Raw genomic sequence first — 17675 nt, 5'->3', positions numbered from 1 at the left:
AAAATATGCCAATTATGTTTCTCTTCATAATTTTACCACAGTAATTTTTTACAATCATGGCTGATTATAAATGAGAATTACATTTTTTTCATAACTTCTTTACAGCATTTTCTCTAAATTATTAAAATAAGTACGCTTTTTTTTTTTTTCAGAAGCAAGAACCAGTTCACAGAAGTGTGAGTTTATCCATCAGTAAACACCTTTAAGTAAAACCTCGTGCATGGTGGCAGCTCTAATTTGACCAAAAGACTTGGAGATTTTGATTATGCTTGCTGGAAATCTACCCTGTCCTGTGTGAGACAGGGAATCTATTTTTGCAGATTGCTCAATAAGCATCATGAGCCACATAAATAACAGCTGTAAACTCCTTAATTCACCGGGCTCAACTGCTACCGAACAGATTCATCTAGTGGCTACATCAGCACCTTGTGCTTTCAGATATCTGTTTCAATGGCATTTTGTGGCATTTGTCTTTACTGAGTGCCAATAAATTTTCTTTGAGCAGCTAATTGCTAATTTTGTCATTTCTATAATAAAGCTTGGTCCACCTGTTTTCACCTTAGATTGTCCCTTTTCTAAAACGTCAAAAAGGTAGTGCAAATTAAAAAAAAAATTATCTTTTACATTAATTCTACCATTTGTCCTAAGGGATAGATATCTTTGAAAACATGTTTATATTATAGTGAGAGTGAATGGCAGGGATGAAATGTATCATCCAAAAACCCACCAGGTTGTCCAAATAGTAGAAAGGTGAGTTTTACTGGCAATATCAGTTTGCAACTGGGAAGAGACAGTCTTCAGTGTGTACTAAAGATGCTCTCTTCGAAGCGGGAAAGGGTAGTTGGGTTTTTATGCCTCACAGAGTCTATTACACAATAGAGGCATACATATTTAGCAGGTTTGGGGAAAAAGCTATACATATTTATGAGCAGAGTCAAGCACATGCCTAATGGGTAAACATATATGTAATGTACATCCCATGTTCATTTTGGGGTGGGGATTTAGCATTAAAATGAGGAGGAATTTGGCTCTTTCTTTTAAAGAAACATAGGATACAAAGTTTGTGGACAGTCTCTGTAAGCTGGCCAAAACTGGCTTGAGATCTTTAGTTACTTCTCAGTAAAGAATGTTTGTAAGATTGGCCCTGAGTCTTCTTAAAGTTGTAGTGGTGTGGGCTATAAATCAGTTAGGAAGGGTCTGCAATTTTTCTGATATCTCCTATTGTTAGGGAGTTTACCAAGAATGTGGTTTTTCTTATAGCCGTAGGAATTTAGGAAGTTTCCATGACAGTCAAGCTCTCAACACTCAACCTGGAAGTAACTTTTGTTTCCTTAACCTTAGTGTTCATCTTAGTTAATAAGTGGGTATTTATTTTGGTCTCTCAGAACATAAACGGTTTACTGTACTGTTTTTGTTGGATTTGAAATTGACTTGTTTCCTACATAATTCAGTTTAAGATTAGCTAAGTTATTTCTTTTTGGAAAAAGTCTGGTTTTTAAGAGCTGCTTTCCTACATCATCTTTTACTGTTATCAGTTTACTTAATAGTTAACTCTGCTAGACTAGTGGAAGCACTCCAATAATTAATTAGCTAAGAATGGCTGATGTCCAGTATTGAATAATGTATTTTCACAAATAAGTATATTTATTTCATCTATCTCGCCTTGCCTTCTCACAGGAGGTGGAAAACTTGGCTATAAAATATCATCAGATTAGTCAAGGTTCTCGAGAGGAACAGAAACAATAAGAAATACATGTGAAATGAAATTTATTAGGGAGAATTGCCTCATGCAGTCACAAAGGCAAAGTCCCATGATGGGGCCATCTGCAAGCTGGAGAGCCAGAAAAGCTGGTGGCTTGGCTCAGTCCAAATGCAAAAGCCGAGAAACCAGGAAAGTGAACAGTGGAGCCCCAGCCTGAGGCCAAAGGCCTTAGACCACCCCCTTCCCGGGAGGCTGTTTGTACAAGTCTCAGGGTCCAAAGGCTGAGAACCTGGAGCTGAATGTCCAAGGGAAGGAGGATAAACAGCCCCTTCTGTGACGGAAGTTTCCTACTCAGAAAGGGAAAGAGAGAAAGCCAGAGCAAGCTGAGTGTCTCCCTTTTTCTACCTGCTTTGTCCCAGCTGCTCCCCCAGCTGATTGGATGGTGCCCGCCCATATTCAGGGTAGGTCTTTTTCTCTCTCAGCCCACTGACTCATGGGTTAATCTTCTCTGGAAACAGTCACCTAGGCACACCCCAAAACAATGCTTCACCAGCCATCTAGGCATCCCTCAATCCAGTCAAGTTTGTACCTAAAATTACCCATCACAAGTCTACCCCTTGCCAGCTTGGCACCCATTATGCACCTCTTTAAACCATACCTAATCTCCAGATGAAGACTATAAAAAGGTCATAATTCTGTCCAACATGGTAAAACTATCCTGTTTACAAGCCAACATGTACTAATCCCATCCTCAGAAGAAAGGATAAAGTTCATGAGTGTTGTTTACTCTTCTGATCTCCTGCAACTCAAATCTGATATAAAATTAACAATATTCAAATGCTGATATTAAGTCAATAAATCTTATGTTACATGATAAAGGGAAAAGAGAAAACAAAGATACTTGCTTAAGACATGTTAATATACATACAAATGTATTCTTAACAAAATAGGAAATACTTATAAAAATTACAATCCTCATTTCTGTATCTGGCCACATGGCTGTATATGGTATTTATACATGTCTTCTACTACCCATTCTGTATTCTGTATTGCCTTCAGTAAGCACCTCAGCTGGTCATGGTTCTTTGCCTGGCAAGGTGACCCAAACCTTCATTCCTGAAGAGTCTGGGCAATTCATAGTCCAGCCTATATTGAGTGGTTGTAGTTTCCCATTGACCTTCATCACAGGACAGGGTAATACTAACAGTTGCTCTAAGGAACCTTCTGTATTCCAGAAATACTATTCTTTATCTCCATTGTGGAGCAGTAGGCCAATCAATCGCCCTAGCCAACACCCTAACTCCCTTTTTAGCCTGTTGACTCAAGAATCATGAGGAACCCTAAGCAGCCGAGTCACAGTTTTAATTCCCAGTTCAGTTGAATCATTTTTATGTCTCCTAGTAGAAGCATGCCTCCCTCTGAAACAAAGTTCCCTGCAGAACTAGGCCAGAAGAACATAATGTTGCAGAAACAGTGAGAAAAAATTTTGCTAGTGGGTCACTAGAGGTGATGGTAAGTAGTTCCACTTCCATTTCTACCTATTGATTCCCGGACCTATGACTCCTGGCTATGGGAGAAACAGTACCATATATTGGATGCTGATTCAGAACATATACAACCTTCTGGAGAAATCTATCTCAGCCCTGTAAAATATTGTCACCTAGCTGGTACTGTAGAAGCCAGCTTCTTCAGGATAATGGGAAACATGCTAAGACCAGTGAATTCTATGAGCATGAGCTGATTGCTGCACTTTTTCCCTGTGAAGTGAGTTCTGGGTCAGAAACAATGCTATGTGGAATAGGATGGCAGTGAATAAGTCATTACATAAGTCTACAGATGGTAGTTTTGGCAATAGCATTGTATGCAGGGAAGACAAATCCATATCCATAGTAAGTGTCTATGCCAGTAAGGACAAAATGCTGCCCCTTCTGTGATGGAAGTAGTCTAATGGAATCAATCTGCCCTGGGGAATGGTGCCATATTAGGGCTCACTGTTGGTCTCTGAGTGCTCACTATTGGTCTGTGAGTGCTCAGTCTATGGTGAGGCAGTAGCCAGATCACTCTTGGTGAGTGGAAGCCCATGTTGCTGAGCCCATGAATCACCTCTATCCCTACCACCATGGTCACTTTGTTCATGAGTTCACTGGGCAATGACAATGGTAGCTGAGGAGGAGGCTGACTGGTATCCACAGAATGGGTCATCTTATTCACTTGATTATTAACACCCTCCTCTGCTGAGGTCACCTTTTGGTGAGTATTCATATGGAACACAAATATTTTTACATTTTTTGCCCACTCAGAGAGGTCTATACACATAACTCTTCCCCAAATTTCTGTGTTATCAATATTCCAATTATGTTCCTTCCAAGTCCTTGACCATCCAGCCAAACCACTGGACCATGTATTCTTGTCCTCTGTCAACTGATTGTAGGGAACTCCCCATGAAGGCATAGTACAAACTGGGAGAGAGGAGGCAGTGTAGAAGGAGTGAGGACTATGGGCATTTGGGCTACTTCATGTAACTTACTTGTGCCTTCAGGACCTGCTTCAGCCCGATCATGTGTATACCACTACCATGTGACGATAGAATACTGCTGTGTCTCCCCAACTTTATGGCTTAATGGGCCAAATAACACCCAGTTAATGGTAGGTAGTTCAGGTCACATGGTAATTTGCTGGCCCAAGGCCAAGCATTCAGCTTTTACTAAGGCCTAGTAGCAGGTCAAGAGCTACCTCGCCAAAGGAGAGTAGTTATCTGCAGATGATGCCAGGCCTCATTCCAGAATCCTAAAGACCTCTATTGTGATTCACCTGTAGGGCCCTGCCAAAGACTCCAAACAGCATACCTATCTGCCACTGATACAGCAAGGACCATTGGAGCTCTTGGGTCACATGGCCCAAGTGGCAGAGCAGCTTGCATAGCAGCCTGGACTTGTTGCAGAGTCTTTTCCTGTTCTGTGCCCCACTCATAACTAGCAGTTTTTTGTGTCACCCAGTAAATGGGCTAGGGTAACACACCCAAATATGTCGCCTTTATAATCCAAATAGGTCCACTAGGAATTGTGCTTCTTTCTCAGTTATAGGAGGGGCCAGATGCCAACAACTCTTTACTTTAGAAGGGTTATCTTGACAGGCCCTGCACCACTGGACCCTTAGAAATTTCACTGAAATAGAAGGCCCCTGAAGTTTAGTTGGATTTATTTCCTGCCCCCTGACAATGCACATGTCTTGCCAATAAATCCACAGTGGTTGTTACTTCTTGCTCACTAGGTCCAATTAACATAATATCATCAATGAAGTGAACAGGGTGATATCTTGTGGAAGGGAAAAGCAATCAAGATCCCTGCAAAATAGATTATGACATAGGGCTGAAGGGTTGGTATACCCCTGAGGTAGGAGGGCAAAGGTATATTGCTGGCCTTGCCAGTGAATCAAATTGCTTCTGGTGGGCCTTATGGACAGGTATGGAGAAAAAGCATTTACCAGAACTAAAGCTGCATAACAGGCACCAGATGTGTTAATGTGTTCAAGAATGAAACTACATTGGGTGTAGCAGTTGCAATTAGAGTCACCACTTGGGTAAGCTTACAATAAGCCATTGCCATTCTCCAGGATCCATCTGTCTTCTGTACAAGTCAAATAGGAGAGTTGAATGGGGACATGGTGAAAATCACCACCTCTGCATCTGTCAAGTCCTTGATGGTTGCACTAGTCTCTGCAAACCCTTCAAGAATGCTACCTTGTTTTCTATTTACTATTGTCTTAGGTACAGGCAGTTCTAATAGCTTTCATTTGGCCTTTCCTGTCATAATAATCTTCACCCACTAGTTAGGGAACAGATGTGGGGATTCTGCCTGCTGCTAAGTCTGTCTATTCCAATAATGCATTTTGAACTGGGGAAATAACTACCTTATGGGTTCGGGGACCACTGGACCTGAGCTAAAGCTCCATGAATCACCTGACTCCCCTAACCTCTACTATAACTGGAGGGCCACAGTGATGTTTTCAGTCTCTTGGAATCAATGTCAGTTCAGAGCCAGTGGCCAGTCATCCCTGAAAAGTCTGATTATTTTCCTTTCCCTGATACAAGGCCAGAGGTCCCTTTGGGGAAGTATAAGAGAAAGATTAACAGTATAAATTTTATGTAGTGCACCAGAGTCTTTCCTCAACAGGACCTGGTCTCCCCTTCACTTAAAGGGCTCTGGGTCTGTAAACTGGCTCAAGTCTAGAAATTGATGGAGGGGCAGTGATTCCCTGTTGTCATGATTTGAGTTAGACTTTTCTTCACTTGACCCAGAAATTTTGTGCTTCTACGGTTCAAGTAAGAGCATAGTAAGCTTCCCATCTATTTTACTTCTAGGAACATCATGATTAATTAGCCAATGCTGGAGGTCTACACAAGTCAGATTATTCTGATTGTTGCTTTGCCTCTGCTGTTAATTCCAGTAACTACGCCCACCTTGCCTTTGACATTTGAGTGCCATCGCTTGGCCCCTGCCACCCAGGGATCCAATTATTCCCATTGCATTTGTTTTCTAATTGAGTGATTGTAGTTCCCACTGTAAGTTCTGGAATGCAGAGAAGAGCAATCACAGAGATCTTTAAGGATGCTGGTGCTCCCCTCACAAATTTATTTCTTAAAATATTAGTGAAAGGTGTATCTTCTGGACCCTCGCAGTGTGGGGGAGTAGGTTTTATGTGACAAGTCCACTGTATCATTCCAATTTCCTTAAGCCTTTTAATTCCCTCCTCTAAATGAAACCAAGGTAGATCAGGCATCCCCAGCTCACTCATGGGGTGGTCTATTTTTTGATCCATGTTTCAGCCAGTCAGCCAAATAAACTTACAGTGCCTTTTTTCACTCCTTGAGCTTCAATATTAAATGCAGAATATAAGCTTAGTGGGCTCATATCAATAAATTTGACCTTATTCTTTGTTTCTTCCACCATAATCCCACATCCTTAATATCCATTCCCACACATGTTTCTTGGATTTCTGCTGGTATCAATGAGAACACTCAAGTAGTTCTTTTGGAGTATAGCGCACCTCCTTGTGGGTCACACTCTGAACCTCCCCTCTGGGATTTCAGTCTAGTTACAGGTTTAGAAGCAAAGAGGGGTAGTAGGGGTGGGTCTCAAGGAGAATCAGCATTGTCTTGCCTAGCAACTGCTGCAGGGGAGACCATTACTCTTTTTTCTGACAATGCAGTTAATCCCAGAGAGGGGTGGAAAAGAGATACCATTGTGGGTGGGGGTGCCACTGCCTCTGGAGGTGGAGAGGACAGTCACCTTGGCAAAAAATACTCTTCAGAATTTACGAGCTCAATGCCCCCAGCTCCATCAGGATCATCCCACACATCTCCATCCCCATTTAGATAATTCCATTTTTTTTTCCCCAACCAATGTCCTCACTTTAACACTAGATACCAGTAAAGGCTGAGAGTTCACCTTTCTTTGTAACTCAGCCGATGGATGCTGAAGGCTTGTGTTTGATTTTCAGCAGTTTAAGTCCCATGGCTAAAGAAGAGGAGATTCTCCCTCAGGACACACTTAGAAACTTTTAGGGTATGTATATGCATCTGGAGCTGGGAGTTGGAATCCCTGAGCTCATCTTTTTCTTTCCTCACTTTGTCCAGTGATATTAAGAGCACCCAACTAACTTCATTATCATTCCTTGGTTTCCCACCAGAGTTTGAAGGTATGCATAGAGTCACTGAACTCCTTCCCTCCTGAAAGTGGTGAATTAGAAGCATCAAGTGCCTTTATTTTGTGTATCTCTATAAACAGTTCACGCCAAAGACTATTTAGGTTTAATCAGCTTATAGAGTCAGTTCCAGAAATCCCAAAACCAATTAAGGAAACTCCTTTTAAAAATACTGTTCCTCTAGAACCATTCCTGGCATCAGTGTCTGTATTAGGGCTCTCCAGGGGGACAGAACCAATAGAATATACATGAAAGGGAATTTATTGGGGAAAATTGGCTCACACTGTCACAAAGGCAAAGTGTCACCACGATAGGCCGTCTGCAAGATGAAGAAGCAGTTTGTAGCATGGCTTTGAGAGAAGCCGGTAGTGTGACCATCTCAGTCTGAAAGCCTCAAAACCAAGGAGGCCAAGAATGCAGCCCCAATCTGAGGCCAACGGCCTTAGAGTGCCCCAGGAGGTGGCTACTGCATCTCAGAGTTTAAGGGTCAAAGAACCTGGAGTCTGGTGTCCAAGGGCAAAGGATAAAAAGGTGTCTACTCAGGAAGAGAGAGACAGAGAGGCCAAAAGAAAAAGCTGAGCAAGACGAATGTCTCCCTTTTCCTGCCTGCATTGCTTTACCTACATCCCTAACTGACTGGATGGTGCCTGCCCACATTGAGGGTGGCCCAGTTCACTAACTCATGGGTCAATCTCTTCTGGACATACCCTCACAGCCATACCCAAAATCAGTACCTCACCAGCCCTCAACCCAGTCAAATTGACACCTAAAATTAATCATCACGCTAAGAAAAGCCAAAAACATAAAAGGCAGTACATTACACCCAGGGAGGGAGCATAATATACAGTTAGGATCCAGGACTCTAGAACTAGACTATCTTTTTCAATTCTGGTTCCTTACTTACTAGTTATGTAATCTTGGACAATTGATTTAATCTTTTTTGTGTTTCAGTTTGCTCATTTATAAAGTGAGGATCACAAAAATAGTTTCTGTCTCAAGAGCTGTTAGGAGGATTAAATGAGTCAATGTATATAAAGTGTTTAGAACTTGGCATTTTCTACAATAATTCTTTTTTTTAATTTGAGACAGGGTTTCGCTGTGTCACCCAGCCTGAAGTGCAATGGCATAATCATAGCTCACTGCAGCCTCAAACTCCTGGGCTCAAGAAATCCTCCTGCCTCAGTCTCCTGAATAGCTAGGACTACAGACACACACTACCATGCCTGGCTAAATTTTCACTTTTGTAGAAATGTGGTCTATGTTCCACAGGCTGGTCTTGAACTCCTGGACTCAAGTGATCCTCTCTCCTCAGCCTCCCAAAGTGCAAGAGCCAATGCACTAGGCCTACATTAATTCTTATTCTCCTCAGCTCACATATGTTCCTTGAGACTGAATGGATATTTCATATAAAGCTTCCTTAAAGAAGTGTACTATGGAAAAATATTACTTGCTCAAGATGATTTTGATATATATAAGATTATGCTTTACTCATGACAAAACATGCAATGGCACTGTCCATCAATCAGTCGAGTGAACTGCTGTATGATGAATTATCTTGATAGGTGATTTCTATCACCTTTCCATTCTTAATTAACCTATCAAGATAGTCTATAAAGTTTATCCCCAAATATCTCTCAAATCCATCCAGTTTTCTGACGAGTAAATCAAGCAATGGAATTAGCTTGTTCTGAATGGTTACTACAACTGCTCACTCTATATAGTTATAAATGGACCATCTTTATCTAAATACTTTCTGTTAAGGATTCTGCCACTTCATATACCTGTCACAGAAGCCTTTAGGGGGAAAGAAGGATTCTAAAAAAGAATGTTCTGTAAACCTAAATTTTCTCAAAAAGAGGACACTTTAGCTCATCCAGTAAACTTGGTTTATGACAATTCAATTCTTTCCTGAAGGGATTTTTACCATTTTAATTTTTATCTCTTAAAATATGCCTAGATTTAGACTGTATACAGCCCAAACTCTTCAGCTTCCCTAATTTTACTTCTTCTAGGACTGCTATTTATACTTTGGCTAATATAACTTTCTCTTTTTAATGATAGGAATCTAGGAAATTCCCAGTAATTATGCAAAAAATGTATAACTAAAGTATTTGATCTCTGTCATATGTATTTAATTTCTGTATTTTGTTCTTTCTCCAAAGAAAAAAATTATGCAAAGTGAAAAGGAAAGGAAAAGTGATCTAAAAGATCTCTTAAGGTAGGATTCAGTATGTCTTCATGGGAAGATGGTGAAAACCTACAAGAATCTGATGCTCAAAGTTTATTACAGTGTCATCTTCAAAACATAACCAAGGCCCATTCTTTAGCAAGACAACTGGGTAGTGAGTGGTCTTGGAAGCCATGCACTAATTTTGATTCATGTCAGGAAATTTTTGTAGAGTTAGCAATAGAAATTCAGTCAAGTTAATATCAACTCAAAGATATTAACTCATCACTCTGGACATGGGATTCATTCAGAAGGCTCCTGTGTTCCCACATTACCCTTCCATCTTAGATGAGACTTCTATAAAATATGAAGGCATGCCTGCTGATTCAGAGAAACCCAAATACATCAGTAATAAACAAAAACTTCATCAAATAAAGGCAGTACAACAAGAGTAAGAGAATAGTTTTGATGTAATTTGATGTAGAGATAACAAAACACCCACAACTTATATTAAATAAGTTCGCCTCCATCAGGACAGTTAACCTGTTACATGAGTCTTTAGAGATTAGAGATTCTACTGCTTCTCATAATCCTGACTGAAAGTTGTAGATCAATAAAGTACTTTGTGACTAATTGCTTAAAGTGCTTTTATTTTAAAGCATGAATTTACAAGTTTACTTCAATAGGAGCAACTTGCATATACATCCAAGGGAGGCAATTTCTTCCACCACTACGTTCACAAACTCTAAGTAGATGAAGCTAGCTCTCTCCACATATCCCATCAAATAACCCCCCATCATAGCCAGCCAAAGTTAGGTATTGACATGTACATAGCAGAGAAAGAAATAACGTGGAAAGACTTTTGTAAGAAGCCAAGAGCCTTTCTCACCCCAGGTTAAAGCATAGCTGAATATGTGGAATTGATTTCTATCTTGGCTGATTCTTAGGCCCAATCAACATAGCTACTACCAACTCTCTAAAGCCTCTTAGAGTTAAAGATTTGGTGGCTGCAAGCTAAAAGATGAGATGGAAAAACATTTATTTCTGGGGGCATTTGGTAGCTCCAATTCAACTCAGTTTACAAATTTGTTGAACAGTGTTTACACAATACCATCAGGGATATCTATAGACTCTAGAATTTTGGATTATGCATACCACCAGCATTTGATGACTTGTTCTTCTGTAACAGATACTTACATGGTGAATATTATTTAGGTTGGTAAAGATTGTAAGTGGGTTTAGTCTCCACGAAAAAAACGAAGAGAAAAAAAATCAAAGGAAACTTACTTTCCTGACTCTTCTCGCATCCTCCCTAGATGGAAACTCATACAAAGAAGTGCCCTCTGCATTGAAGAGTTTGTTGATTATAAACACTAAAATTGGGTCTTAGAGTCTATAGAAACTTGTGATATTTGCAGTCTCTAGGTTAGAAACAGTTCATAGCTCTTGCTATGTTTGAATATGCAAAGTGTGCACAATTTGAGATGTTTTAAGATCTACAATGGATGCTTAGCCATGGTGTTTCAGGATGGAGAGTCACAATTCATCAAAATAGACTGGTCACAGTGGCTCACACCTGTAATCCCAGCACTTCGGAAGGCCAAGGCAGGTGGATCACCTGAGGTCAGGAGTTTGAGACCAGCCTGGCCAACATGGTGAAATCCTGTCTCTACTAAAAATACAAAAATTAGCCAGACATGGTGGCGTGTGCCTGTAATCCCAGCTACTGGGAAGGCTGAGCCAGGAGAATCGATTGAACCCAGGAGCTGGAGGTTGCAGTGAGCCGAGATTGCACCATTGCACTCCAGCCTGGGTGACAGAGCAAGACTCTGTCTCAAAAAAAATAAATAAATAAAATAAAATAATAATAATAATAAAATAAAAAATTCAACGAAACAAAAATGATAACAGGGTTTGTGCTCCTCTACATCTTTTGATTTTTTAAGCATAGATACTTACTTCAGTTATATATTTATACTGGATTTTAAATAAAATAACTTCTCATTATTCTTGGAGTCCCAATGTCTATTATTTCTCCTTTATAGTATTAGCAGCCCTTTACTTTGAAATCCCCAGGGGTATAGGACTTGTGCAGGCCTTGCTGCTGGATTCTTTTTAGATTATCTTCTACTGCTGGTTTTATCACAGAGAATAGTAGTAAAAAGATAATCTTATTTCTTACAAATGCTGCTCACACTTCTTACTACCACACTACTCAGCCACCCCTGAAGAACTGAATTTCAAATACTAGTAGCTTGTTAGAGAAGGAAGATGAAAAATGTCATGTTTACTCCACATTTCCCAACTGGAAACTTCACTGTTGTGCTTTTCCAGATGACTAGGAATGCTCCTGCCCTTTCCAATCAATAGATACTTTCCCCTTTGAGTCAGAGCCTTAGCACCATGTTACCAAACTCTTCAACTTAGTAATAAAATTCATGGCTCTGGGGTTGAAAGCCCAGCTCTGTCACTTAGATGGTGTATGACCTTGGGTAAAAAAAAAAAAGTGTTGAAAGGATAAGATGATAAAATATGTGAAGCACTAAGCACAGTGCTTGGTACATAGTAAGCATTTTCTGAATGTTTACTATTGTTTTTACTGTTGCTACTAATATTGTTCTTAATAATTATAAACTTAAGTTATTCCTCCTTACTAAGTTATGCTCTTATGCTATTTCCTGCACAGATAACTTATGATTAGATAATTTGAGCTATAGTAACACTTCATGCTAAAATACATATAGACAGATTATTGATATGGCTGGTGAGACCTCACAATTATGGCAAAGTCATGGCTTACATGGTGGCAGGCAAGAGAGCTTGTGCAGGGGAGCTCCCATTTATAAAACCATCGGATCTCATGAGACTTATTCACTACCGTGAGAAAAGCATGGGAGAAACTGCAACCATGATTCAATTATCTTCACCTGGCCCCGCCCTTGAGCTGTGGGGATTATTATTATTATTGAGACAGAGTTTCTCTCTTTTTGCCCAGGCTGGAGTGCAATGGTGCAATCTCGGCTCACTGCAACCTCTGCCTCCCTGGTTCAAGCAATTCTCCTGCCTCAGCCTCCCCAGTAGCTGGGATTACAGGCATGCGCCACAATACCCAGCTAATTTTCTGTATTTTTAGTAGAGACGGGGTTTCTCCTTGTTGGTCAGGCTGATCTCAAACTCCCGGCCTCAGGTGATCCACCAGGCTCTGCCTCCCAAAGTTCTGGGATTACAGGCCTGAGCCACTGCACCTGGCTGACACGTGGGGCTTATTATAGTTCAAGGTGAGATATAGGTGGGGACACAGCCAAACCATATCAATTTCCTAGAGCCATTCATTATAAAGATGAATTATACATGTTTATCCTACATGTATATATCTAGTCCATATTTAGTCAGATAGAAGAATTTAAAATATAAATGTGGTTGTGTATTACATCATTTTAAGGTTATTGCATAAAGAGCCAGAATTTCCCAGCTGGACATGGTGGCTCATGCCCGTAATCCCAACACTATTGGAGGCCGAGGTGAGCAGATTGCTTGAGTCCAGGAATTCAAGACCAGCCTGGGCAACATGACGAAACCCCATCTCTACAGAAAATATAAAAAAGTACCTGGGCATGGTGGTGTGCTTGTGTAGTTCCAGCTACTTGGGAGTCTGAAGTTGGGAGGATCAACTGAGCCCAGGAGGTGGAGGCTGCAGCGAGCCATGATGGCACCATTGCACTTCAGCCTGGGTAACCAGAGTGGGACCCTCTCTTAAAAAAAAAAAAAAAAAAAAAAGCAGAATTAAAATTTGACATTTTTTTATATTCATGTTTGGGCCCATTAAAAAAAAAAGAGAGCAATGAAAAATTATAGGTGAGAGATTTCAGATAAGTGGTAAAATTACATAATATGAATGCCTTATTTTTTTTTCTGACATTCTTAAAGTTAAGCAACTTGAAAAATAATTTGTTAGTAGTAGTATTATGTTATAAAATTCCACATTGAAAGTAGATCCTTCAATTAATTTTTTAACTTGTAAATTGAGAAATGGTAACAAACCAGAAAATTTAAGAATTGTTTTTTAAATGATTTCTGTAGTAGTCTGTTCTCACACTGCTAATAAAGACATACTTGAGACTAGGTAATTTATAAAAGAAAGAGGTTTAACGGACTCACGGCTCCACATGTCTGAGGAGGCATCACAATCATGGCAGAAGGCAAAGGAGAAGCAAAGGTGTGGCTTACGTGGCGGCAGGCAAGAGAGGCAAGAAGCAGGAGACCTCCCATTTATTAAACCATCAGATCTCGTGAGACTTATTCACTACCGTGAGAACAGTATGGGGAAACTGCCCCCATGATTCAATTATCTTCACCTGGCCCTGCCCTTCACACGTGGGGATTATTAAGTTCAAGGTGAGATATGGGTGGGGACACAGCTAAACCATATCAACTTCTTAGAGCCATTCATAATAAGGATGAATGATACATGTTTATTTGACACGTATATATCTAGTGTACATGTATAGGAGAGTGAAAATTAATGGTTTATGTTTAGAACAATGCACCTCAGGATTTTTTGTTTTTGTTTTTACATGATTATCATAATCAAAACAAATTCAATCATATTCAACATTCTCCATTCAGGCACAGAAATGGATTTATGTATTGACATTTTTACTAAAGGCAATTGAAGTTTGTTTTGTTGTTGTTGTTGTTTGTTTGTTTTCTTAATCCAGCTTTACAAAGAAAACTCAATCAACCAGAATAGTTTATTCAGATTATTTAAAGGAAAGCCAAAATGTTTGCATCATTTTACAGATTATTTTTTCCAAGTTTTAGCTTTTGAAACTCACTTAGGTAGATAGTTAAAATCAATATTCTACAGTTAATTTGTCCTATTTATAAAGATAAAGAATATGTGAATTTTTGGCATTTCTCTCACACTCAAGTGCAGCCATCACCCGAATAGTGTACATTATACCCATTAAGTAATTTCTCATCCCTTACCTGCCTCCAAACCTCCTACCCTTCAGTATCTCCAACATCAGACTCAATTTTCATCCCATTTTTCATCCTAATTGAGAAATCAGAGCAGCCCCATGTTGCCTTTCACATCAACTTGCCTCTACGAGCCAAATCTGATCATTTCCATGGCTGATTCCTGCTACTCTTTACAAGAGATAAAGTGTGATTTGAATGGTCTTAACTTCACCACTCCAGAGCTTCTCTCTCCATTGCCACCCCCAACTTCTCTACCTTCAATCAATGCCTGTGCATTCTTATCATCTCCCTGCTCTCAGAGCCTGCTTTCTTTTAAGAAGATCTGCGATTCAGTCACAAAGTTCCCTTCTAGGAATAATAACATTTTAATAGGTGTCAGAGCCTTCCTCTAAAAGAATGACACTCTGATGGAGAAATAATTGCTTCAACCAGTGGGTAGGAGCTCACAGTAGTTTTCTCAGCTGGGCTTCATTTCTTTCCTGGCATATCATTTTTCTTTTCAACCCTCTGCCTTTGCTCAGACTCCACCGTACCTCCTCATCCCTTCACTAACAGCATACTCCTACCTGTGTGCCAACAAAACATATACAACCTTCAGACCCAATTTTAGACAACTCTTTCAAGGTGCCAGCTGAACTACCTCCCACATTGTTAAACTATTTCAGTGTAACTTAAGCGCTAAGATTTCTGGCTGTCTGACAAGGTATTAGCTTCCCCAAGTTGAGTATAATTTCACTGATTTGCAGATGAATATACATATAAATTTTTCATTTTCTGTAGATCACCTGTAAAACTCTCTACATATCTAGATGCCTAGCACATATGCATTGGGTGTAAGTATAAAGCTTGCTAAAGTAAATTGGTGTATTTTCCTCAAAATCAGATGTTTCTGTTTTTCTTTAATGAACCAATACATAATTTACCTATTTCTTGATTTGTGTCTTATGTAACACTTTAAGGTATTACTTGCTCTAATTTTACAGGGTTGGAGCTAGCACATTTTGGAATTAAGTGGAATTTTGTTTTCACAGCCTTCTTTTTCTTCTGTCTAGTGTGCAGTCCTGTCTTCTCTTACTGTTGCCTTCACGCATACTGCAAAGTAAACGAACACATACAACTGCTTCTTCTCCAAATGCATTAAAATTAAGAGGAAAAAAATAGGCTGGGCACAGTGGCTCACACCTGTAATCCCAGCACTTTGGGAGGCTGAGGCGGGTGGATCACCTGAGGTCAGGAGTTCAAGACCAGCCTGGCCAACATGGCGAAACCCCGTCTCTACTAAAAATACAAAAATTAGCTGGGCCTGGTGGCAGGTGCCTGTAATCCCAGCTACTTGGGAGGGTGAGGCAGGAGAATCACTTGAACCTGGGAGGCAGAGGTTGCAGTGAGCCAAGATGATGCCATTGCACTCCAGCCTGGGCAACAAGAGCGAGACTCCATCTCAAAAAAAAAAAAAAAAAAAAAAGAGGAAAAAAATAGGGAAAGTATTTCCCCTGGTATTAAAATAGATTTCTTTTTCCCAGCATGTAAGGCAAACTACATTATATGGATGCCAAAACACCAATTCAAATCAGAATATCTGATTTATCCTACATTACATTTCTCCAATGACTGTAACTTTAATCTTTGATCACCAATTTATTCTAGTTATCTGCAACATAAACTATATAAATGGTCTAAAAGTAAAGCTGAAGCAACTTAGAGATGTGCCTAAGGAAATACTATTATACATAGCAAAGGTAATATTCTTCTTATGAAAAAATAAGAATGCAGTGATACTCAGAGCTAGTATTTCTGTTGAAAAGACTGCACAAACCAATTTTGTGGTATTTTTCAAACACCATTTATTATTGCTGTTAAATTTAAAAAATTAACTGGGGCATTGCTCTGAGGAATAGCTTGTGATTCTGTCTCCCAAATTCACCTAGGCTATTTTGCGTTGGAATAGTCAGCTACCCCTCTAATCATGTCTTTCTCATCTCTAAAATGAAAATCATAATGATGATTTTCCCACTTACATGCAGGGATTGTTGGGCTAGATAAGTCAAAAATAACGAGTGCAAAATAAGCTATTAAATCATTTTGTTTTTTATATCTACATGAGAAATGATCTTTTAATTATGGATTTGAGGTATTAGAAAAATACAAAAAGAACAACAAATTTATTTCTGTGGTAGGAAAATCACTGTTGAGAACAAAACTAATTTTTAAAGGAGTATATTTAAAGTCTATTTAAAGAAAAATATTAGGTAAGCGAGAGGACAGGTGGCATATGAATACAGCAGAATTGGTGAGGGTAGGTTACTCATGATTGTAGCTTGGGAAACAGTCAAACCAGAGGCCAAGATTCTGGTTGTCCTTTGTCAGAGGATCCAGCCCCTTGCTGGCTTTAAGACTTTGGGCAGATAGCTTTCAAGCTATGTCTCAGCTTCCACAATTGTTCAACCTTACTTTATAAGATTGCTGTGAGGGGGGCAGGGCGTGGTGGCTCACACCTGTAATCCCAGCACTTTGGGAGGCCAAGGCAGGTGGATCACCTGAAGGTCAGGAGTTCAAGACCAGCTTGGCCAAAATGGTGAAACCCGTGTCTATGAAAAATGCAAAAAAACAAAAAACAAAAAAATTAGCTCGGTGTGGTGGCAGATGCCTATAGTCCCAGCTACTTGAGAGGCTGAAGCAGGAGAATCGCTTGAACCCAGGAAGCGGAGGTTGCAATGGGCTGAGATTGCACCATTGCACTCCAGCCTGGACAACAAGAGCAAAACTTTGTCTCAAAAAATAATAATAATAAGTTTGCTGTGAGGATTCAGGGAAGTGAGGTGAGTGAAGCACTTAGAATAGTGTCTGCCACCTAGTTGGTGTTCACAAAGTATTGATTATTATTGGTATATTTTCAATTGTATAATAATTTATCCTAACAGGTTATTTCTCAGATAGTTAGTGAGACCCTGACTGGAGGACAAAAGTCTCTAATATCCACTTGATAGTGTGTTTGGTGTAATTCCCTGCAAGTCTTATTCACAGCACCAGGAGTCTAACACATTATGATTCTAATATGGTAAAAGTGAGCTTAAATTGCAATCTAAAAGCCTAGATTAGCTAAATTTAGAGGATTTCTGT

The 17675-nt window shown here is 39.8% G+C and overlaps 1 protein-coding gene across 15 annotated transcripts in view; it reads left to right on the top strand.

Annotated features, from left to right (window-relative positions):
- PDE1A (phosphodiesterase 1A) overlaps positions 1 to 17675 on the top strand; it is a 395424-nt gene that overhangs the window by 362998 nt on the left and 14751 nt on the right. For 11 of the 15 annotated variants that reach the window (XM_055108836.2, XM_063595225.1, XM_034954607.3 and 8 more), the window contains one exon: positions 153 to 509. The exons of the other annotated variants lie outside the window; for them this stretch is intronic. In XM_055108836.2, coding sequence (XP_054964811.1) covers positions 153 to 196 — 44 coding nt within the window. In that variant the 3' untranslated portion in view covers positions 197 to 509. Of the gene's footprint in view, positions 1 to 152; positions 510 to 17675 lie in introns of those variants that run through there. 15 annotated transcript variants of the gene reach the window in all.

The sequence above is a fragment of the Pan paniscus genome, chromosome 13, assembly GCF_029289425.2.
Source record: "Pan paniscus chromosome 13, NHGRI_mPanPan1-v2.0_pri, whole genome shotgun sequence".
NCBI lineage: Eukaryota > Metazoa > Chordata > Mammalia > Primates > Hominidae > Pan > Pan paniscus.
The sequence above is the reverse complement of the archived record's forward strand: the minus strand, read 5'-3'. Positions and strand labels throughout refer to the sequence as shown.